General features: G+C 50.1%; 1 protein-coding gene across 1 annotated transcript; it reads right to left on the minus strand.

Moving 5' to 3' along the window:
- Positions 1–587: 587 nt before the first annotated feature.
- Positions 588–17,909, minus strand: gal3st4 (galactose-3-O-sulfotransferase 4). The gene is made up of 4 exons (XM_068756187.1): positions 17,887–17,909; positions 10,023–10,139; positions 4,227–4,524; positions 588–1,622 (listed from the first exon to the last, which is right to left on the minus strand). The coding sequence occupies exons 1-4, from the start codon at positions 17,907–17,909 to the stop codon at positions 588–590; spliced, it is 1,473 nt and encodes a 490-aa protein (XP_068612288.1).
- Positions 17,910–23,935: the final 6,026 nt, after the last annotated feature.

Below are 23,935 nucleotides of genomic sequence, written 5' to 3' on the forward strand. Positions count from 1 at the left end.
AGAACCCTTTTTGTTCGTTGCTTATACTACTGTGTAACACCTGTAGTACCTGAGAGGTACCGGCCATTTCTGGTCATACACTTATATATATACAGATATATTTGTCCTTTGTATGAAACTGACATGAAAAAGAGAATAAATCCACTCCAGACGACGGATTCCGTTTTGTATGTTGAGGTAGGAGGAGCCTTGCTGTCTGAAGTTAACTCCCAATCCAGCTTCTCCGTGTTTTGCTTCGAGCCGAGATGAAAACACTTTGGGAATGAAGTGCGCCATTGAAAGGGGTACGGTCCCGTTTCCTGTGTTTGCCCCCCTGGACATGAGTCTTTACCATTATCGTCATTCAGCTACCCAAGAGTGGTAACGATTTAGTGGTAAAATGGTAGCACGATGGGGTGCACGAAGCTGGGGGGGGGGGGGGGGGGCGTGCACCGCCAAGCAAAGAAGCTTCCAGCAGACAGGAATGATCTGAGGTCCAGCGTGGGGGTCTAATGGAACAGAATATTCATGACTGATACTGAAAGTATTCTGCGTTATGTAGGTTAGAACCTTTACATCTACAGACTGGAGCCAAAGGTTCGTCTTGATCAGGCAACAGAAGCTGCTTTGTCCTCAGCCGTCCTCTCCCGACTCTGTGTCCCCAGCAGCCTATTTCCTGTCCTGGATAGATCTGGTCTTAAAAAGGAGCCGTCCGCCTCGAGGAACCGGCTCCGACGCTGTTGCCCGACTTGGGCCTGAGCGGCTGGCGGATGTGGAAACTGTTTAGCGTCCAACAAGTCTTTGTACTGGATCTCAGGCCGGACCATTCTCAGACAGGCCGTCCTGGTGCTGTTGTCCAGCCCCTCCTGGAGCTCGTAGCCCAGAATCTTGACTAGTCCGCTCTGGAATGGCCTGATGTTTTTATCTCGAATCCGGTATGCCTCAACACGCCTCCCACCATCCCTAAGACACGCCCGGGCAAGCTCTTCCCGCCGTGTCCTAAGGAGAGACACTTCTTGCGCCATCCGGGCGTGTCCAAACCTGCCGATTTGGTTCCAGAAGCTCTGGTTGAGTGCTCGGTATAAGTGCCAGTCTAAGGCATTCCACTGTCGCAGCTTCTCGCGCTGCTGGTCTGTGAGGCACAGACTGGGCATCGCTTTGGCTGGTGGAGGTCCTCGCCTCGCACCGATGCCAGCTGCCGCTACAGCCACGTTGCCCACCCAGCTTCCACTCATGCCGTTGGGCTTCTGCTGCCGAGCATTGAGGCTGAAGGAGACGACGGCGTCCAGCGGCCAGCAGAGGGCGTGTCTGAGGAGGATCATCGACTGGTCAAAGTACTCAGACACGAGAATCAACTGGAACGCCTGGCGGGTCACGGCCACGCCCCGCTGAGCCAGTGCCATGGAGAAGTTAGCATTGTGGTTCAGACCGAAGTCGAACCACAGCAGGTTGCGGGCGTAGTGGTTGTTATGGAGACGACCGTCGTAATACTTCTTCGGGTCGTCGGCGAATTCAGCCAAGCCTTTGGCTTTCTGGAAGGCAGGTGCGACGCCTTTGTAATAAGCGAAGGAAGACTCAGCCAGAGCGACGGGGTCCCTGATGATAGAGAAGTAGAAGGTGTCTGCAGGCATCACCTTGGCCACCTAAAAGCAGAAGAAACATACAGAGAACACAGTTTACCAACTTTAAAAGGTATTCATGCTGCCAGAGGTCAGCGGGAGGGCGGAGCTCGGAGAGGACCATCAGACCAGAGGCGGAGCCACAACAGCTCACTTTAGGTTATCTTTAATTCCTTTCTATATTTTTGCCACACATAAACCCATAATAAAGGTTTTAAACGAGGAGGACGGATTAACCGGATGAACATTCATTTAAATTGTTTCGGTTTACGAATGCAGTCAAAGAACAGCTTCGATTCACAAACGGAGTTTCGATTGTATATATATGTATATAGTATACGGTTCCTCCAGCAGTGGTACATCAGAAGGTATCGATTGATGTGGCGCTGCTGCTGAATCCCTGCAGCTAGCTCGAGATGACCGACAATCTGCGTGAGCACGGAGAAAAAGTCGGGCTACGCTTTAGCCGATAGAAAAGACGAGACCAAAGTCTGCCAGCACCCCCTCTGGGACGGAGTACGCTGAGAACGTCACGTATCTCAAACACCGGAGACGTGGAGAAAGCTGCTGGAGTGTTCCAACGGCGCCGAAACATCTGCTCCTCCAACGCCATCACTACGCTACAAAGCTCCGCCTCTATCATGGTCGTCCCCACAGTGACCTACGCCTGTGGGACGAGGACGAAGACGAAGACTGCCAGCGCCCCCAACAAGCCCGGATCCATCATGGAGAGACCTCACAAGGAGGAGATGATGAGAAGGGTGAGTGTGGCACCACCTGGGGGGGGGGGGGGTGACCTGCTTGGGTAAGGTCTGTGCTCTGTTCTAGTCTTATTTCTTTGTCGGCTTTATTCCGTTCTTAATATTCAATAGAATAAAAAGCACAATGAAATGTTGAAATCAGATTACCGTATTTTCACACCCATAGGACGCGCCTAAAAGTCTTAGATTTTTTTCGAAATGTGCAGCGCGTCCATTGGTCCGCGCGGCCTATTTGTTGTTGTAAGGCGGACTCAGTCAGGCGCCTGGCGGAGTGATACGCTCCGACGCGCTTCACCATAGTAAACTATTATGGCGTGCTGACGAAGCGGCTGCCGAGGCTGTCGGTCCCGCAGCAGAACACGGGAATAGAGCAGCGGAGAGAGAATCCAGCATTAATGAATCAGTGGAGGAAGAGGAGGAAGCAAGAAGAAGACCTGCAGCAACTCGGCTCCTGCGATCTGCGACTCCTTGCGCGGCGATCTCACCGATACGGTCTAAACCGGAGTGAAGCTAGCTAACGCGCTAACGGGCTAACTAGCAAGCTAGCTTAACATCGTCATCCCCGGTGGATTAACCAAAGAACGGCAACCGTTCAACGTTAAACTGCGAGCTGCGTGGGAGCGCTGGACGACAGAAGGAGAACACAGTTCCACTCAGAGTGGAAGGCAGCGCAGCGCCACCGTTTGACTGGATTGTAGCTGCTTCGGCTAACTGTCTGCTAGCATCGTTGTTCGCTTCATTTCCGAGCCGCCGCCGCACGGAAAGAGACTCTGGCAGTGAAGAAAGAGACCGGCATGTTTGATGTAGATCTAGCGCAGCTGTTCACTACAGAAACAGAGGATGAGGACTTTGATGGGTTTGATTAATGACTCTGTTTTGCTCCGGCTCTATTTTTGAAAACGCGCACTAGTATGCTTGTTTGATTGATGACGATTAAAGACGCGAGTACCAAACTCAGTTTTTCTCCTGCTTTATTTTGCGCACCTATCATGCCGGCGCCTTTTGATCCGCGCGCCCTTTGTACGTTTGAAATACCGAAAAATCAGCTGTTAATGAGACTGCGGCGAATCAGCAGGTGCGTCATAAGGTCGTGAAAATACGGTAAATATAATTAGATGTTCATGAATCTCATTGGGGGGGGGGCGGTGCATCATCGGGAGTCATTAGCATTCATAACATGAGGGTCTTTGTCGTCGTCGTCGTCCCCCCAGGTAAGCTGGGGGGGGGGGGGACTTTGGGGACGGACGTCAGGACAGCATTGTGTGTTGCTGATAGGTGGTGTCTTAATCCTCCTCCACATTACTGTCCTCAAAGGAGCGTCCCACGTCTTTCACCTGTCTTCCCTGGCTAACACCTGGACATGTCCTGTGTCTTTCAGGTGCAGGTGGTGAGTCTTGTCCTGAGGAGGTGTCTCCCGGTGGTTTGGTCTCCCTGATGTCTTTCTCTACCAACTGGATTTCTGATCTTATATTGTGTTTTAATTTTTCCTCTTCCTCTTCCTCTTCCTCTTCCTCTTCCCCTCTGGGCTTGCCCCGTCTGGGGTCGCCACATCAAATTAGCCTTTTAGCCGGATGCCATTTGTGCTGCCACCCTTAATCCGGGCTCAGGCCTGGCCCAGGGGAGACGCTACCGTCTCCTCTGAGGCTGCATTTATATTGTGAAGGACACTAGTGGATGGACGCACTGACCACTGCACCCTCTGCATACGATGTTGGTGCTGATCAGGAGGCCTCTGATTCATCCTCCTGCCCTCCCAAGGAAAACAGACTCAAGTCTTTAGAGACCGGGCAGCTGCAGTACTACAGTATAAACGGCACGAGTACATCCTGTGGATTTGTCTCAGCACCCTTTCTCCTGAAGGACTCACCTCTGTCTTATTAAATCTCATGTGGTTGCCCATAATGTGGAACTCGACGGCTCGGGGACCTCGGTAGCCTTTCACCCGGTGAGCGTTGAAGGACATTGGGTAGCCCAGCTGGTAGCCCAGTGGAAGGGCGAAGGAGAGGTGGCGCTCTTCTCCAAAGCGGTACAGGATATTGAGCACAGTGCTGCTGGCCGTCTTGTGGGTTTTGAGGAACATGATATGGGTATGAGGCTGACAGGAGCCCAACGAGGGCCCGTGAGCTCCAGGGGACGAGAAGACGGAGTGAGCAGCTGGCTGGACACTGTTGGCGGAAGAAGAGAGGAAAGGAGCTTAAACAGGCGCAACTGAAGAAAAGTGCATGAAGGTGGTGAGGGACATTTTCCTTGGACTTGGAGCTACAAGGATCAAAGGATTGCAGAGCATCATTTAGACACAACAAATCTTTCTGAGGAGAAACAGCATAACTCGTCCGGTACCCTCCGGGAGGCGTTTGTTACCGGGCCGCACAGAAAAGAGAAATAATTTGTACCATTTTCATTGTATTGATTATTAGAGTCTCACAGGCATTTTATTTTGAAAAACCAACCGTATTTTCTCCAACGTAACATTCGCCTGTGAATCTTCTGGGTCACGTGACACGTTACTAAAAAAAATAGACCTGTAAACTAGCAAACGTCTATTAGAACGTCCTTACAAAGGAGAAAAGTCCAACTGAGGAGGAAGAAGAGGAGGAGGAAGAGGAGCCGACAACCTCCAAGAAAAGAAAGTTTCTTTTTACAGACAAATCAGGAGTCAGATTTAAAACACGGTTCATCAACAGGTGACTCATGCACCAAATCTGCTCTGCATCATATCTGGAGACGAGCAAGAAAACGAGTCAATGAAGCCTTAAAACTGCTTCAACCCCGAGACCAAGAACCCGAGATTAAATACAGGAACCCTGGATTAAAGACAAGAACCCTGGATTAAATACAGGAACCCTGGATTAAAGACAAGAACCCTGGATTAAATACAGGAACCCTGGATTAAATACAAGAACCCTGGATTAAATACAGGAACCCTGGATTAAATACAGGAACCCTGGATTAAAGACAAGAACCCTGGATTAAAGACAGGAACCCTGGATTAAAGACAAGAACCCTGGATTAAAGACAAGAACCCTGGATTAAAGACAGGAACCCTGGATTAAAAGACAAGAACCCTGGATTAAATACAAGAACCCTGGATTAAATACAGGAACCCTGGATTAAATACAGGAACCCTGGATTAAAGACAAGAACCCTGGATTAAATACAGGAACCCTGGATTAAATACAGGAACCCTGGATTAAAAGACAAGAACCCTGGATTAAAGACAGGAACCCTGGATTAAAAGACAAGAACCCTGGATTAAAGACAGGAACCCTGGATTAAAAGACAAGAACCCTGGATTAAATACAGGAACCCTGGATTAAAGACAAGAACCCTGGATTAAATACAGGAACCCTGGATTAAAGACAAGAACCCTGGATTAAATACAGGAACCCTGGATTAAATACAAGAACCCTGGATTAAATACAGGAACCCTGGATTAAATACAGGAACCCTGGATTAAAGACAAGAACCCTGGATTAAAGACAGGAACCCTGGATTAAAGACAAGAACCCTGGATTAAAGACAAGAACCCTGGATTAAAGACAGGAACCCTGGATTAAAAGACAAGAACCCTGGATTAAATACAAGAACCCTGGATTAAATACAGGAACCCTGGATTAAATACAGGAACCCTGGATTAAAGACAAGAACCCTGGATTAAATACAGGAACCCTGGATTAAATACAGGAACCCTGGATTAAATACAGGAACCCTGGATTAAAAGACAAGAACCCTGGATTAAAGACAGGAACCCTGGATTAAAAGACAAGAACCCTGGATTAAAGACAGGAACCCTGGATTAAAAGACAAGAACCCTGGATTAAAGACAGGAACCCTGGATTAAAAGACAGGAACCCTGGATTAAAGACAGGAACCCTGGATTAAAGACAGGAACCCTGGATTAAAGACAGGAACCCTGGATTAAAGACAGGAACCCTGGATTAAAGACAGGGTTAGGGTTAGATGGAGACTGTTTCAGAGCAGACAGACACGCCGCATGGTGAATTGAAGATGGACGCTGCACAGAAACCACATGCAGACAACAACTCCAAAATGGCGACCAGGAGAAATGGAGACCTCACACATCAAAGTGCTTGCACAGAATAAAAATAAATAAATAAATAAAATGCATTTTAGGAAAACCCCAGATCAACATAGTTGTCAAATGAAGATTAGTGAAGGACGATTTGAGGATTGGTAACCAAAAGTTAGGGAATATTCGTGTGAATCCTGGAATTAGCATGACCGTCTGGAGAGATAGGGCCCATCGCTCCAAACGAGAGAGGTGAGAATCTCAACCCAGACACCTTTTGTTTGAGAGTCAAATCGTGACTACAGCATAGCCACAAGGAGTCCTCGAGAACAAAAGGCTGGCTGCAGGAAAAATCTGGCAGAGACTGCAGATTAGATTAAAAATTAAGGTAATTCAGGGATCTACAGAAATGCCAAGAATGGATGCTGACTCGACGGAAAGGTAAACCCCCCCCCCCCCCCACACACACACGAACCTAAGACGGATCACAACTATTGACTTTGAAGACTGACCTTAGACTGAAGGTAGATGAGAAGACAAAAGACAGACGTGAATTAGGGACTTGACATTTGTGAATAAAATGTAAATATAATGTTATTGTTGTTTTTCTACCCTAGCGAGACGGGACTGGGAGCAGATAACCTCTCAGCCAACATATGGGTTCTCAGTCGGTGGTAAAGTGGATTGTAGGAAGGAAGAAGTTCAGAGATGTTTTATTGTGTGTCAATGAAAGGATTGTTTGTTCTGAGATGAAAGTGCCTCAATAGCTTCCAGGAGACCGGCAAAGTTAGGCTAATGCTAATAGAGTAGACTAGATTTACTAATGGAAGCAAGTTTGAACCATGGAATGCTTCCATAGTTCAAACAGGAGGGATTGCACAGCAGTAATTAAATCAATAATTACTCTGGAAGAATAAAAATAATCATAATTTTTTTTGGTTTGATGTGTATGATCGTGTAGAATCACTAAATGCTGTTACAGTAGCCTTAATAAGTGTAGTTATAACGGTAATGATTTTGTGAATCAGGTGGGAAGATGTGAAACAACACGCAGATCAGACGTCACGACGGCGGCGCGGTGGTTGAGAGGGTCGTTGAGAGGGTTGGTGGTTTGATCCCCGGCTCAGGCCGGTGTGTACGCTGTCGTTGCGTCCTTAGGCGAGACGCATCGCCCGGGCGCATGCGCACGCTGCGACCAGCAGCAGTTCAAACTGCTGCAAACCAAACTGCCCTCCAAGGGACAGACTAATAAAGTATTGTATTGTATTGTATTGTCACTGCATATCAGAGCGCTAGGCTAGTGTAGAGAAGGCTAAAATGAGGTTTGGCCAATGCACGGAAGAAACCAAAAGCCATGGATGCAGTACATCGATTTGGTGAAGAGGAAGCGTTGAGTGAAAAGATGAAGCACACTCTTTCTGAACGATGTCCAGAGAGCAAATGATCTGCCGAAGTTTTTCTTTGTCCCGACAGGAGGGCGAATCTACAGAGCGTGTTTGGTGTTGGCGTCTTCATGGAAACTATCGGGGAGCAGCAGATGGTCCGGACCGAGGAACGGAGGACCACTCAGGGTCATGCTGACGACACCAACGAGACGTGAACATCCAGAGTTCCCCCTGAATCCATCCGTTGCACTGTAGGAGGAAACGGCTCTTTCCAGACGATCCAGAGATGCAGACAGGAAGTCTGATCAGAGAGAGGTGGTGAGAGATTGAATTCTTTGTTTTTCCGCTTGTATTCTTCCCTGTTTGAGAGCAATGGTAACGAGGATGCTAAATGCTACAACAAATGTAATGATGACTGAGAAGTGTGAAGCTCTTAACGTAGCAATGCGAGAGGAGTATGCTGTATTGTTAGCTACAAGAGAAGTCGAAGATGAAGATGAATATGATGTTTGAATGTGTATCAAGATATAACCATGAGAGTGTTTCATATCCTGAGTTAGGTGTCTTTAAAGATAATCGCAGGTGCAGCTGGATTCGGAAATAATTTTCCCGTTCGAAAGAAGTCTGGTATATGGAGGTGGAATCTGCAAATACGGGTTTTTCGCTTTCCTCCCTGATTCAGGTTATGAATGTAAGAACTCAGGTATTGATTTTGATTGTATTGATTCTTTTTATGATTGTTTTCTGATAGTTTAGTTCTAGTATAGTGTTTGAAGCATGTTTGGTGAACACCGAATGTTTTGTAGTAACCATAGAGATAAGGATGTTACAGTCTAAGTATTAGGCCATGTGAAATGAAAATTCCAGAAGGGAAATGTCAGAGTTATTGTTTTATTTTCATTGTTTCATTGTAGAGTTTTTTAACATGGAGGTGACCACGAGGGTTTCTCTAGGTAGAGATCCCTTTGTCTCTAGTTTCACCGAAGGGGGTAGGGATCTATGTAAATACCTGAGAACCACCTACTTTCACCGTGTTAATAAAAAGGCCGCGAGGTCCCGGGGGGGGGGTCTTTTGGTCGCAGCTGCTGGGCGAACAGAGTCCCTCCTTACCGGTAAAGTATCCAAGCTTTAATCATTATTACACAGGGTGTCAGGGAATTACCCCGACAGTATGTCCCTCATATCGGCCATTTTGATTTTGTCCCACTTATGGCCAGGTGGTCGGAACCGAACTCAGACGTAACTTGTTCTCCAACCGTCCAGATGCTCGACCCCCCCTGCTGTTCTGCATAGCCCTAACCCCCCTCATTACCCAGAGTGGTTTCGGTAGCGGTTCCGAACGACTATCAGTCACTTCCTCTCCATGGACTAGCATGACTTTCTTTATGACCACCTCTCCAGCAGCTGATCTCACCAATGAGCTCCTTCTCTCAAAATGAAGGAGGTGCTGATAATTAAAATCTCCTGCTTTACTAACCGACTGGAAGGAGGACCTGCACCCCCCTTGAAACAGTCACACACATACATATATGGATGGGGGCCCGAGCATGCGGAGAGGGAATAGGGCGATTGTGCCGCCATAATCAACTCAAGATTTTTAGTTTAGGGTCAGGGTCAGAGGTCGGCAGCTAATGAGCATCCACAAAGGCACAGGTCCAGGTCAACGGACCAACACCTCAGGTCCAGGTCAAGTGACCAACACCTCAGGTCCAGGTCAACGGACCAACACCTCAGGTCCAGGACAATGGACCAACACCTCAGGTCCAGGTCAATGGACCAACACCTCAGATCCAGGACAACGGACCAACACCTCAGGTCCAGGACAATGGACCAACACCTCAGGTCCAGGTCAATGGACCAACACCTCAGGTCCAGGTCAACGGACCAACACCTCAGGTCCAGGACAATGGACCAACACCTCAGGTCCAGGTCAAGTGACCAACACCTCAGGTCCAGGTCAACGGACCAACACCTCAGGTCCAGGTCAACGGACCAACACCTCAGGTCCATCCTGAGAATGGACCAAACTAAAAGGTAGACCAACAACGCTGAAGGTAAGTTTCTCCGTTGTGTCACGTTAAAAACGCATTTCAAGAATAACTCATTCGTTCCATAAGCCTTACACGTTACACATCATTTGTGTTGAGGCGTCCACAAAAGTGGTGCTCAGAACGTACGTTCTCCAAAACACGCACACACAACATCCCGTGCCATCATGGGAACCCTTCTTGTATTCTTGGAGTCTTACCTCTTGTTGAAGATGACGCCCAGTAGCTGGCCAGCAAACCCGATGGCGATGAAGAGTAGCAGGGCCTTCCACATCCACACCGGACCCACCCGTCCACACACCAGCCACCGCAGCATCCTGAGAGCAGGAAGCAGGATGGATGGAGAGAAAGAAACCAGAGCGTTTGCTCAGAGGAATTGTTGAAGGTCAATTCAATGGCGTGAGATGATGAAGAAAGGGATGGATGGAGTGAGAAAGAGAGACAATTTCACAGAGGGGGGAGGGTGATGAAGATGAAGAGATGGACAGAGCAGGTGGACAAGGTAGGGAAGAAGAAAATAGGTGAATGAGAAACAAAACAAGCGAGACTAAGGAATCATCATCATCATCATCTTCATCAGAAGAAAATACAACAAGTATTACATTTTCGAAAGAAAAGCACTCAGTGAGCACAGACCTCCCCCAAGCAGCTCGTTCCCCCCCTAACCGGATCTACACCGTCCACATGGTGATCTGGATCAGCACCAGAAGGTTCTAGATTGTTCTGGTATCTTTAAACACCAACATGAAAAGACAAAGTGAATCAGAGATGATGTTTATTTTTAAATGATTCTTAGGCCCGAGCGCCTATCCGAGGCTTTTGCAACGCAGAACGACCAACACACTCACGCAGACACACACCGACACTAAACAACACACACACCCCGACACTAAACAACACACACACACACACCCCGACACTAAACAACACACACGCAGACACACACCGACACTAAACAACACACACACACACACCCCGACACTAAACAACACACACGCAGACACACACCGACACTAAACAACACACACACACACACCCCGACACTAAACAACACACACGCAGACACACACCGACACTAAACAACACACACACACACACCCCGACACTAAACAACACTCACGCAGACACACACCGACACTCAACAACACACACACCCCGACACTAAACAACACACACACACACACCCCGACACTAAACAACACACACGCAGACACACACCGACACTCAACAGCACACACACACACACCCCGACACTAAACAACACACACGCAGACACACACCGACACTCAACAGCACACACACACACACCCCGACACTAAACAACACTCACGCAGACACACACCGACACTCAACAGCACACACACACACACCCCGACACTAAACAACACTCACACACACACACCCCGACACTAAACAACACACACACAGACACACACCGACACTCAACAGCACACACACACACACCCCGACACTAAACAACACTCACGCAGACACACACCGACACTAAACAACACTCACGCAGACACACACCGACACTAAACAACACACACACACACCCCGACACTAAACAACACTCACGCAGACACACACCGACACTAAACAACACTCACGCAGACACACCCCGACACTAAACAACACACACACACACACCCCGACACTAAACAACACTCACGCAGACACACACCGACACTAAACAACACTCACGCAGACACACACCGACACTAAACAACACACACACACACACCCCGACACTAAACAACACTCACACACACACCCCGACACTAAACAACACTCACGCAGACACACCCCGACACTAAACAACACACACACACACCCCGACACTAAACAACACACTCACGCAGACACACACCGACACTCAACAACACACACACCCCGACACTAAACAACACACACACACACACCCCAACACTAAACAACACACTCACGCAGACACACACCGACACTCAACAGCACACACACACACACCCCGACACTAAACAACACTCACACACACACACCCCGACACTAAACAACACACACACAGACACACACCGACACTCAACAGCACACACACACACACCCCGACACTAAACAACACTCACGCAGACACACACCGACACTAAACAACACTCACGCAGACACACACCGACACTAAACAACACACACACACACCCCGACACTAAACAACACTCACGCAGACACACACCGACACTAAACAACACTCACGCAGACACACCCCGACACTAAACAACACACACACACACACCCCGACACTAAACAACACTCACGCAGACACACACCGACACTAAACAACACTCACGCAGACACACACCGACACTAAACAACACACACACACACACCCCGACACTAAACAACACTCACACACACACCCCGACACTAAACAACACTCACGCAGACACACCCCGACACTAAACAACACACACACACACCCCGACACTAAACAACACACTCACGCAGACACACACCGACACTCAACAACACACACACCCCGACACTAAACAACACACACACACACACCCCAACACTAAACAACACACTCACGCAGACACACACCGACACTCAACAACACTCACGCAGACACACACCGACACTCAACAGCACACACACACACACCCCGACACTAAACAACACACTCACGCAGACACACACCGACACTCAACAGCACACACACCCCGACACTAAACAACACACACGCAGACACACACCGACACTCAACAGCACACACACACACACACCCCGACACTCAACAACACTCACGCAGACACACACCGACACTCAACAGCACACACACACACCCCGACACTCAACAACACTCACGCAGACACACACCGACACTCAACAGCACACGCACACACACACCCCGACACTCAACAACACTCACGCAGACACACACCGACACTAAACAACACTCACGCAGACACACCCCGACACTAAACAACACACACACACACACCCCGACACTAAACAACACTCACACACACACCCCGACACTAAACAACACACACACACACCCCGACACTAAACAACACACTCACGCAGACACACACCGACACTCAACAACACACACACCCCGACACTAAACAACACACTCACGCAGACACACACCGACACTCAACAACACTCACGCAGACACACACCGACACTCAACAGCACACACACACACCCCGACACTAAACAACACACTCACGCAGACACACACCGACACTCAACAGCACACACACCCCGACACTAAACAACACTCACGCAGACACACACCGACACTCAACAGCACACACACACACACACCCCGACACTCAACAACACACTCACGCAGACACACACCGACACTCAACAGCACACACACCCCGACACTAAACAACACACACGCAGACACACACCGACACTCAACAGCACACACACACACACACACCCCGACACTCAACAACACACTCACGCAGACACACACCGACACTCAACAGCACACACACCCCGACACTAAACAACACACACGCAGACACACACCGACACTCAACAGCACACACACACACACCCCGACACTAAACAACACACACGCAGACACACACCGACACTCAACAGCACACACACACACACACCCCGACACTAAACAACACACACGCAGACACACACAACGTGTTTGTAACGTGTTTGTAACTGTCCAATAGTCTTTTGGAGGCGGGGTCTGCAATCTCTGATTGTCTTTTTAGTTGACATTTGTTTTATTTGTGCTCATCAGTGAGTACTGTGAGTACTGGTTATACTAGTGAGTACTGGTTATACTAGTCACTGGTCACAAGTTTCACTACTCAGCAATGCTGTAGAGACAGTGGGAGTTACTGACGATCACAATCATTGATTGGTTTATCAATGATCAACTAGAAAGACAATCAGAGACTGCAGACTCCGCCTCCAAAAGACTATTGGATCTTGTGAGACAGTAAACAGGGCTTCCGGATCAGAGGGGCCAAACCTGCTCTAGCTTGCTGCTCCGGAACGTACTACAAGACTCCTTCTGGACTCTTTTTCCCATCATGCCATTCGTGTCCCTCCCTCTTAAAGTGGCAGTTTACAGCACAGGCACAATTCCAGATGTAAAAATAATTCTAGAATCTGGATCCAGATCCGGATTCTCGGGGAGGACCGAGCCACGGACAGAACCTTGTGTTATGGACCGATGCGAGGGGACCCCGAGGAACAGAGGACAGAGACGGTGCAAACGTGACTTTGATGTTTTACTGATAAATGTTCATCAGAAGAGTCACGGGTTACGGGGCGGCCGGAGCCCAACGAAAATATCTAGTTTAACAAAAAGACGCAGCCAAAAGGACAAACCAAAAAGCAAGCTCAGACAAAAACAGTTAACAAACGGAAAACGCGACGCACGACCCGGGCGCACAGATCAGCTGCGGTCGGCGAGGGCGAGGCGGATCCCAGGGACGGGGAGCAGCAGAAGGACGTTCTGTACACAGAGACGTGATCCATGCAGAATAGTCCCACTGGGAACGGCGGGCGGAGCAGGGCTTATGAAGGCCGGTGGTAATCTGCCTCAGGTGTGTCCGGGGTGACCGCAGCCAATCCGTACGCCGCAGGTCCAGGAGTGAGGCAGACACAGGTGTGCGTCATAAGGCCATTTAGCCGGTGCAGCCACACGACCCTCACACCTTGCTTGTGTAAAGATTTCAAGTCGATTGGGTTCCTCGTTTTTGAGTTATGAGCTCGGACAGACAAACAAACGCGCCCAATTGCAATACCCTCGCCTGCCCTTCGGCGAGGGTAAATACCATCTAAATAAATAAATAATAAATAAATAAATAAATAAGTAAATACCATCTCGCTGCTCGACTTAACTTCAAGCTGAAATAAATACAAGACATTTGTTTTAGAAATACGTACGCTTAACCGTTTCTGATTAAAGGCCGATTCATTCATATTGAATTGCAATCCAGGTGTCAGTCCTGTCACACACAGATCAATAAAGTGTCTTCTGTCCAGTGAAGATGCAGCGACCTGGACATCAGGGAGACCAAACCACCACTCCACAAGTATCAACACCGGAGACACACCTCCTCAGGACAAGACTCAGCAGCCCACCCGCACTGAAAGACACGGGACACTGCTTTGAGGACAGTAATGTCAGACGGAGGTAGCGAGACAACCGGAAGCTAAGACGAGGAGACAGACGGAGGTAGCGAGACAACCGGAAGCTAAGACGAGGAGACAGACGGAGGTAGCGAGACAACCGGAAGCTAAGACGAGGAGACAGACGGAGGTAGCAAGACAACCGGAAGCTAAGACGAGGAGACAGACGGAGATAGCGAGACAACCGGAAGGTAAGAGGAGGAGACAGACGGAGATAGCGAGACAACCGGAAGGTAAGAGGAGGAGACAGACGGAGGTAGTGAGACAACCGGAAGCTAAGACGAGGAGACAGACGGAGGTAGCGAGACAACCGGAAGGTAAGAGGAGGAGACAGACGGAGGTAGCGAGACAACCGGAAGGTAAGACGAGGAGAGAGACGGAGGTAGTGAGACAACCGGAAGGTAAGAGGAGGAGAGAGACGGAGGTAGTGAGACAACCGGAAGGTAAGAGGAGGAGAGAGACGGAGGTAGCGAGACAACCGGAAGGTAAGAGGAGGAGACAGACGGAGGTAGTGAGACAACCGGAAGCTAAGACGAGGAGACAGACGGAGGTAGCGAGACAACCGGAAGGTAAGAGGAGGAGACAGACGGAGGTAGCGAGACAACCGGAAGGTAAGACGAGGAGAGAGACGGAGGTAGTGAGACAACCGGAAGGTAAGAGGAGGAGAGAGACGGAGGTAGTGAGACAACCGGAAGGTAAGACGAGGAGACAGACGGAGGTAGCGAGACAACCGGAAGGTAAGACGAGGAGACAGACGGAGGTAGCGAGACAACCGGAAGGTAAGACGAGGAGACAGACGGAGGTAGCGAGACAACCGGAAGCTAAGACGAGGAGACAGACGGAGGTAACGAGACAACCGGAAGCTAAGACGAGGAGACAGACGGAGGTAGCGAGACAACCGGAAGCTAAGATAAGGAGACAGACGGAGGTAGCGAGACAACCGGAAGCTAAGATAAGGAGACAGACGGAGGTAGCAAGACAACCGGAAGCTAAGACAAGGAGACAGACGGAGGTAGCGAGACAACCGGAAGCTAAGACGAGGAAATATGACAAAGCGTCTGTAGCGCTTGGCTTCATGGTGGGAGACGAGCAAGTTAATATATATATATATATATTAACTTTAATATATATATATATATATATATTAAAGTTAATGTTGCTGATCAGTTTTAATTTATAATTTTTTTGTTATTTTTTCTGAATTAAAAGGTTCCGTTGGTCAAAACATTTTTGTAGTTTAAATAAGCATTTCATTTATTTATTTTAATTTCAGGCAAATTAAAAACAATGTTAATAAATTTGTTCTTTGTTTTATATTTCTTTCTTTTTTGTTAATAAAGATATGTTACTTAATACTTAATTTTATAGACATTCATTAATTCATTCATTTCCCAATCGGGTCGCGGGCCAAGCTGGAGCCAATCCCAGCAGCCAATGGGCGAGAGGCGGGGCTACACCCTGGACAAGCCGCCAGTTCATCGCAGGGCAACACAGAGACAGACAACCAGCCACACACACACTCACACCTACGGACAATTTAGTGTCACCAATCAGCCTAGGCTGCATGTCTTTGGTGGGAGGAAGCCGGAGAACCCGGAGAGAACCCGGAGAGAACCCAGAGAGAACCCGGAGAGAACCCGGAGAACCCGGAGAGAACCCGGAGAGAACCCAGAGAGAACCCACGCAGACACGGGGAGAACACGCAAACTCCTCACAGAATGGACACAAGTCGGATCGGATTTGAACCTACGACCTTCTCGCTGTGAGGCAACGGTGCTAACCACTGTGCCTGAACGTAGAGGTGTGCCAGTCGTGACACGCGTGTCTAAGGTCGCCGACCCCTGGCTTAGAGACAGTGTCTCTTAGGAAAGGACAGGAGGCGGAGCTAGAAGTGGAGGAGATGAAGATGCTGAGGTTCTCCTTGGGAGGGACCAGGTTGGACAGGATTAGAAATGAGACAATAAGAGGGACAGTGAAGGTTAGACGTTTTGGAGACAAGGTCAGAGAGACCAGACTTTGATGGTTTGGACATGTCCAGAGGAGAGACAGGGACTATATTGGTAGAAGGACGCTGAGGATGGAACTGCCAGGGAACAGGGCTAGAGGACGACCCAGGAGAAGAGACATGGACGTAGTGAGGGAGGACATGAGAGTGGCTGGTGTTGGGGAGGACGATGCAAAGGACAGGACTAGAGGACGACCCAGGAGAAGAGACATGGACGTAGTGAGGGAGGACATGAGAGTGGCTGGTGTTGGGGAGGACGATGCAAAGGACAGGGTGAAGAGGAGAAGGTAGGGTTGCTATGGCGACCCCTCACGGGACAAGGAGTCATCATGTCCCTGGCGGGACAGGAGTCCCCAGAGGGGAGCCGATCAGCTGACCCGGCACAAGCTCCGCCCCTCACATCTGCAGCTGCCTTTGATCTGGATCCATACCAGCAGCAGATGCACCAGAATCCTGATCAGGGGGGGGGGGGGGGGGGGGGCAGCAGCCTGAAGGCCACGTAGACTCCGGGACTCACTCGAGTGATTTCACAATAAGAGCACAGCCGCATCTGCGCGCCCATCCCCGGACCGGAGCGGACCGGAGCGGACCGGACCGGAGCGGAGCGGAGCGGACCGGAGCGGAGCGGAGCGGAGCGGAGCGGAGCGGACCGGAGCGGGCCGCTCTGAGACTCCTTCAGACCCGCAGCCTCCGCCATAGCAGAAAGACGCCTTTGCCCGCCCCCGTTCTACAGACCCGTAATGGCTTCCACATGAAAGAGCCCCCCCCCTACCACACACACACGCGCGCGCGCGGGCGCGCAGCTTCTGTCCCTGCTCAGCCGACAATCACTGCATCCCCGCGGCTCCCTGGATCTCCTCCTCCTCCTCCTCCTCCTCCTCCTCCTCGCGAGCAACGGTTACCTGGCTCTCCGTCTCAGAAGCATAGCGGCGTCCCCGGGCCGGTCCCGGTCCCGGTCCCGGTCCCGGTGACAGCGGGGCTGTTGTGCAGCGGCGGGGAGCTGGGAGCATCGCGGGTCCACCGGCCATGGAGCCCGGATCGGTTGCTTCAGTGCAGGCGGGGGGGGGGGGGGGGGGGGGACGACGACGACGACTTCCGGTCGCTTGCAAAATAAGAGCGATTTGATTTTATGGACATGCGGCAGAAAGGAGATAAGGAAGCAGCAGAAGGGGACGATGGTAGGAGATACATACTGTGTAACTGTACAAGTACAGTACGTGTAACTGTACAAGTACAGTTACTTGTACAGTTACACAGTACAGTTACAAGTACAGTTACACAGTAGCATGTATTACAGTACAAGTACAGTAAACAGTAGTACAAATACAGTAAACAGTAGCATGTATTACAGTACAAGTACAGTAAACAGTAGAATTTATTACAGTACAAGTACAGTAAACAGTAGCATGTATTACAGTACAAGTACAGTCACACAGTAGCATGTATTACAGTACAAGTACAGTCAAACATCCTGTCTAAGAGGAGCATTTCTAAAAAGCCCTTGCGGTCTTGTTTCCGTTGAAAGTCCTTCGTACATAAATCATCGACATTTAACAATACAAATAAAACTAATATTAAATTACTCAATTGATGCAAAATAACAATAAATTAAAAAGACACATAATATGTACAACGTAGGTGGACAAAAAGGGGGGGGGGGGGTTGTTCCGGAGAGAGTCGTGATGACTATCTCCGTTTCTGTCCCCCTGAAAGGTGTATTTTTAGGGCCGTTTTGAAGGAGGCCAAAGAGGTGCATGTTTTGAGGGCAGGAGTCAAACAGTTCCACCCTTAGGGGGCAGTATTGTAGAAAGATGATTTACCCATGTTAGTCCTATAGGAGGGGGTAATCAGGTTGTTGTTTGAGCTCCCTCTAGTGTTGTGGCTGTGGGTGTCACTAAATCTGTGGAGGTGTTTATTCAGGTATGCAGGGATTGAGGGGACTGAGGGCAGAGCTGCATTGACTATTTTAAATGCCAATCCCATTTTGAGTTGTTTAACCCTGTCTTCTACCCTGAGCCATTTTAGGCTAGCAAAATGTCCAGGAAGAAGGTGGGTCATGGGCCCCAGATTGAGGAGTAGCCGAATCAGTTTGTTTTGGGAGGTTTGGAGCCTGGTTTTCAGGGACACTTTGATGTTTGAATACCAGGAGGTGCTAGCATAGTCAAAGAGGGGCTGAACGAGGCTCCAGCAAGCGTCCGGAGACAAAAGCAGACATTGTGCCCAAAAATCTTGTTCTCTGATTGACTTTTTTGATCACCTTAGTTGCCATACTATCGCCAGACAGGTATTTATCAAGAACACAGCCCAAATAGGTAATCTCTTCTTTGCTGGAGATTACTGTATTATCGACTGTGACCTTGAAATCATTAACATTTATCTCAGTTAGAGAGTGTTTAGACCCAAAAAGAATAGATTCTGTTTTACTAAGATGTAGTGACAGTTTGTTATCCGTAAGACAAGTACGGATTCTGGTGACCTCAGAGCTGAGAGCTTCCTCAACCTGCACTTTGTCCTCTCCCGAAATCAGGAGTGCTGAGTCATCAGCAAACAGGAACAATTTGCAGTTACAGGCAGCATTCATGTCGTTAATGTATAGGAGGAACAGTAACGGTCCTAGAATGCTGCCTTGAGGAACCCCGCAGCTCACCGGGAGGGACGAGGACAAGGTTCCGTTTATTAAGAGTTGTCCATCAGTAACATCCCTCAAAGTGAAGAGATGGAATCTGGTCTGCTTCCTGCTGCTTCGGAAGGAGATATCTCTGGTGGTGGAGACGTTCACATCAGAAGTGGGCCCAGGGTTCAGCGTATACTCGTTCAGCGTATACTCGTTCAGCGTATACTCGTTCAGCGTACTCATTCAGCGTACTCGTTCAGCGTACCCGTTCAGCGTACCCGCTCAGCGTACCCGCTCAGCGTACCCGTTCAGCGTACCCGTTCAGCGTACCCGCTCAGCGTACCCGTTCAGCGTACCCGTTCAGCGTACCCGCTCAGCGTACCCGCTCAGCGTACCCGTTCAGCGTACCCGTTCAGCGTACCCGTTCAGCGTACCCGTTCAGCGTACCCGTTCAGCGTACCCGTTCAGCGTACCCGCTCAGCGTACCCGCTCAGCGTACCCGTTCAGCGTACCCGTTCAGCGTACCCGCTCAGCGTATACTCGTTCAGCGTATACTCGTTCAGCGTACTCATTCAGCGTACTCGTTCAGCGTACCCGTTCAGCGTACCCGCTCAGCGTACCCGCTCAGCGTACCCGTTCAGCGTACCCGTTCAGCGTACCCGCTCAGCGTACCCGTTCAGCGTACCCGTTCAGCGTACCCGTTCAGCGTACCCGTTCAGCGTACCCGCTCAGCGTACCCGTTCAGCGTACCCGTTCAGCGTACCCGCTCAGCGTACCCGTTCAGCGTACCCGTTCAGCGTACCCGTTCAGCGTACCCGTTCAGCGTACCCGTTCAGCGTACCCGTTCAGCGTACCCGCTCAGCGTACCCGTTCAGCGTACCCGTTCAGCGTACCCGCTCAGCGTATACTCGTTCAGCGTACCCGTTCAGCGTACCCGCTCAGCGTACCCGTTCAGCGTACCCGTTCAGCGTACCCGTTCAGCGTACCCGCTCAGCGTACCCGCTCAGCGTACCCGTTCAGCGTACCCGTTCAGCGTACCCGTTCAGCGTACCCGCTCAGCGTACCCGTTCAGCGTACCCGTTCAGCGTACCCGTTCAGCGTACTCGTTCAGCGTACCCGTTCAGCGTACCCGTTCAGCGTACCCGTTCAGCGTACCCGTTCAGCGTACCCGTTCAGCGTACCCGTTCAGCGTACCCGTTCAGCGTACCCGTTCAGCGTACCCGTTCAGCGTACCCGTTCAGCGTACTCGTTCAGCGTACCCGTTCAGCGTACCCGTTCAGCGTACCCGTTCAGCGTACTCGTTCAGCGTACCCGTTCAGCGTACCCGTTCAGCGTACCCGTTCAGCGTACCCGTTCAGCGTACCCGCTCAGCGTACCCGTTCAGCGTACCCGTTCAGCGTACCCGTTCAGCGTACCCGTTCAGCGTACCCGCTCAGCGTACCCGTTCAGCGTACCCGTTCAGCGTACCCGTTCAGCGTACCCGCTCAGCGTACCCGTTCAGCGTACCCGTTCAGCGTACCCGTTCAGCGTACCCGTTCAGCGTACCCGCTCAGCGTACCCGTTCAGCGTACCCGTTCAGCGTACCCGTTCAGCGTACCCGTTCAGCGTACCCGTTCAGCGTACCCGTTCAGCGTACCCGTTCAGCGTACCCGTTCAGCGTACCCGCTCAGCGTACCCGTTCAGCGTACCCGTTCAGCGTACCCGTTCAGCGTACCCGCTCAGCGTACCCGCTCAGCGTACCCGTTCAGCGTACCCGTTCAGCGTACCCGTTCAGCGTACCCGTTCAGCGTACCCGCTCAGCGTACCCGTTCAGCGTACCCGTTCAGCGTACCCGTTCAGCGTACCCGTTCAGCGTACCCGTTCAGCGTACCCGTTCAGCGTACCCGTTCAGCGTACCCGTTCAGCGTACCCGTTCAGCATACTTAGTTTAGGTTCTGGTTATGAAATAATAAATATTGATTTTGTCTATTAAGTGTTCAAGTGAACAGAAAGAAAGAAATCATTACCATTTGGTGTCTGTAATATAAAGTATTTAATACTACAGACTGTACTTCAGCAGAGTAGAGTATTTGCTAGACGCTAACACGTCTTCCCTGTGCTCCTCCTGCATATTCAGCACCTGCAGCGTAGCGTACCTGGCTCAGGTGTGCTCTTCTTCTTGTTCTACGTGAGTGGAACGCTTTAACAAGCCGACTCCTCGGTTCCATTTATTACAGAGCAGACGTACCCGGTTACAATGGGACAGAGCTTCAGGAGAACCGTCCAGAGTTCCAGGAGAACCGTCCAGAGTTCCAGAGTTCCAGGAGCAGGCGATGAAACGGAACCCTCCGGTGGGACAGAAGCTTTGTTATCCCACAGAGCCCAGTTGGTCCCAAACACCGACTGGTCTGTGCTGTCCCTTGGCTGAAGCATCTGAAAGCTGGCCCACAGCTGAACCGGTCCTGAACTGGTTCTGTTCTCCTTACCCACCCCCCCACCCCCCTCCAGCTGGCAGAGCCTCCTGCTGAGGAGTTAGTCACTACTTACGCTGTAAGCTACTTTAAAAGCCCCTGTCACATCCTGCAGAGACAGAGAGACAGGTAGAGAAGCTGGCAGAGGCAGGCAGAGAGACAGGCAGAGAGACAGGCAGAGAGACAGGCACAGAGACAGGCAGAGAGACAGGCAGAGAGACAGGTAGAGAAGCTGGGAGAGGCAGGCAGAGAGACAGGCAGAGAGACAAGTAGAGAGACAGGCACAGAGACAGGCAGAGAGACAGGCAGAGAGACAGGTAGAGAGACAGGCAGAGAGACAAGTAGAGAGCCATGCAGAGGCAGGCAGAGAGACAGGCAGACAGACAGAGTGACAGGCAGAGAAACAGGCAGAGAGACAGGCAGAGAGGCAGGCAGAGAGACAAGCTAGCTACCTCCCTCTGCATGTTTATTCCTGGTGCGTTTGGGGACTGCAGGAATCCTGAGTACTGTCTGGAGTCTCCGTTCCTTTCAGTGAGTTCCTGGCGGAGGGTGGAATTAACTCTAAAACCTCGTACCCAGTCACCACGCTGCGTTTATATCGTATATATCGTCGTTATATCGTATCGTTTATATCGTACATGTGTACGTGTACGATCGTCGTTGCTAAACACAGACTTTCGTAAACGCCTGTAACTCCGAATCGTTGTTAAACTGATTCATCAATGACATTAAATTAACATTCAATCTCTTGTAAATCCTTTTTCATGTATCTTTAATATAATTTGATCAATATACATTTTACTTTATTCCGAGATATTATTTTAATCATACAAATATACAGACGGAAATACAGCATACACCAAGCAACAATCACAATATCCTGATCGGTCATCAATCATTTCGAATGGACGTTATTCTTCTTGAGGAAATGAAAGTAAAGATAAAGATAATGTTGTGGGACGCATTCAGGCTGCTAGCTTCATGACGCCCACTGATGATGATGATGATGATGATGAGTTGTGCTTACTGTTGAGACAGACAGACAGACAGACGCATGTTAGACGATATGGATCACAGTCAAACTGAAACACGACAAATACTGGGCTGCAGGCTACCAATCAGAACCAATCACCAGTAGGTCGATACAGCGGAACCAATCACCAGTAGGCCGATACAGCGGAACCAATCACCAGTAGGCCGATACAGCGGAACCAATCACCAGTAGGTCGATACAGCGGAACCAATCACCAGTAGGCCGATACAGCGGAACCAATCACCAGTAGGTCGATACAGCGGAACCAATCACCAGTAGGCCGATACAGCGGAACCAATCACCAGTAGGCTGATACAGCAGAACCAATCACCAGTAGGTCGATACAGCGGAACCAATCACCAGTAGGTCGATACAGCGGAACCAATCACCAGTAGGCCGATACAGCGGAACCAATCACCAGTAGGCCCGATACAGCGGAACCAATCACCAGTAGGCCGATACAGCGGAACCAATCACCAGTAGGCAGATACAGCGGAACCATTCACCAGTAGGCTGATACAGCGGAACCAATCACCAGTAGGTCGATACAGCGGAACCAATCACCAGTAGGTCGATACAGCGGAACCAATCACCAGTAGGCCGATACAGCGGAACCAATCACCAGTAGGCCGATACAGCGGAACCAATCACCAGTAGGCCGATACAGCGGAACCAATCACCAGTAGGCCGATACAGCGGAACCAATCACGCTCAGGTGGCTTTGCACCCAGGTCACTAAAGTGAGGGATGCTCTCCCCCCCCCCCCCTACATGATTGTGTCAAACTCCATAAACATCAGTCAATAATGTTACCGACAATTTCAAAGTGATCCAGAATCCAGGATCTCTTCTGGA

This window comes from Brachionichthys hirsutus, chromosome 23, assembly GCF_040956055.1.
Source record: "Brachionichthys hirsutus isolate HB-005 chromosome 23, CSIRO-AGI_Bhir_v1, whole genome shotgun sequence".
NCBI classification, from domain to species: domain Eukaryota; kingdom Metazoa; phylum Chordata; class Actinopteri; order Lophiiformes; family Brachionichthyidae; genus Brachionichthys; species Brachionichthys hirsutus.

Bases quoted from the DNA above. Each gene is read 5' to 3' on its own strand.
- gal3st4 (XM_068756187.1), bottom strand. From the start codon at position 17,909: ATGCTTCTGAGACGGAGAGCCAG. The intron at 4,525-10,022 runs GTAAGACTCCAA...TTCCGCCAACAG, and splicing joins GGCGTCATCTTCAACAAGAG to TGTCCAGCCAGCTGCTCACT. The intron at 1,623-4,226 runs GTGAGTCCTTCA...TTCTGCTTTTAG, and splicing joins TGAGATTTAATAAGACAGAG to GTGGCCAAGGTGATGCCTGC.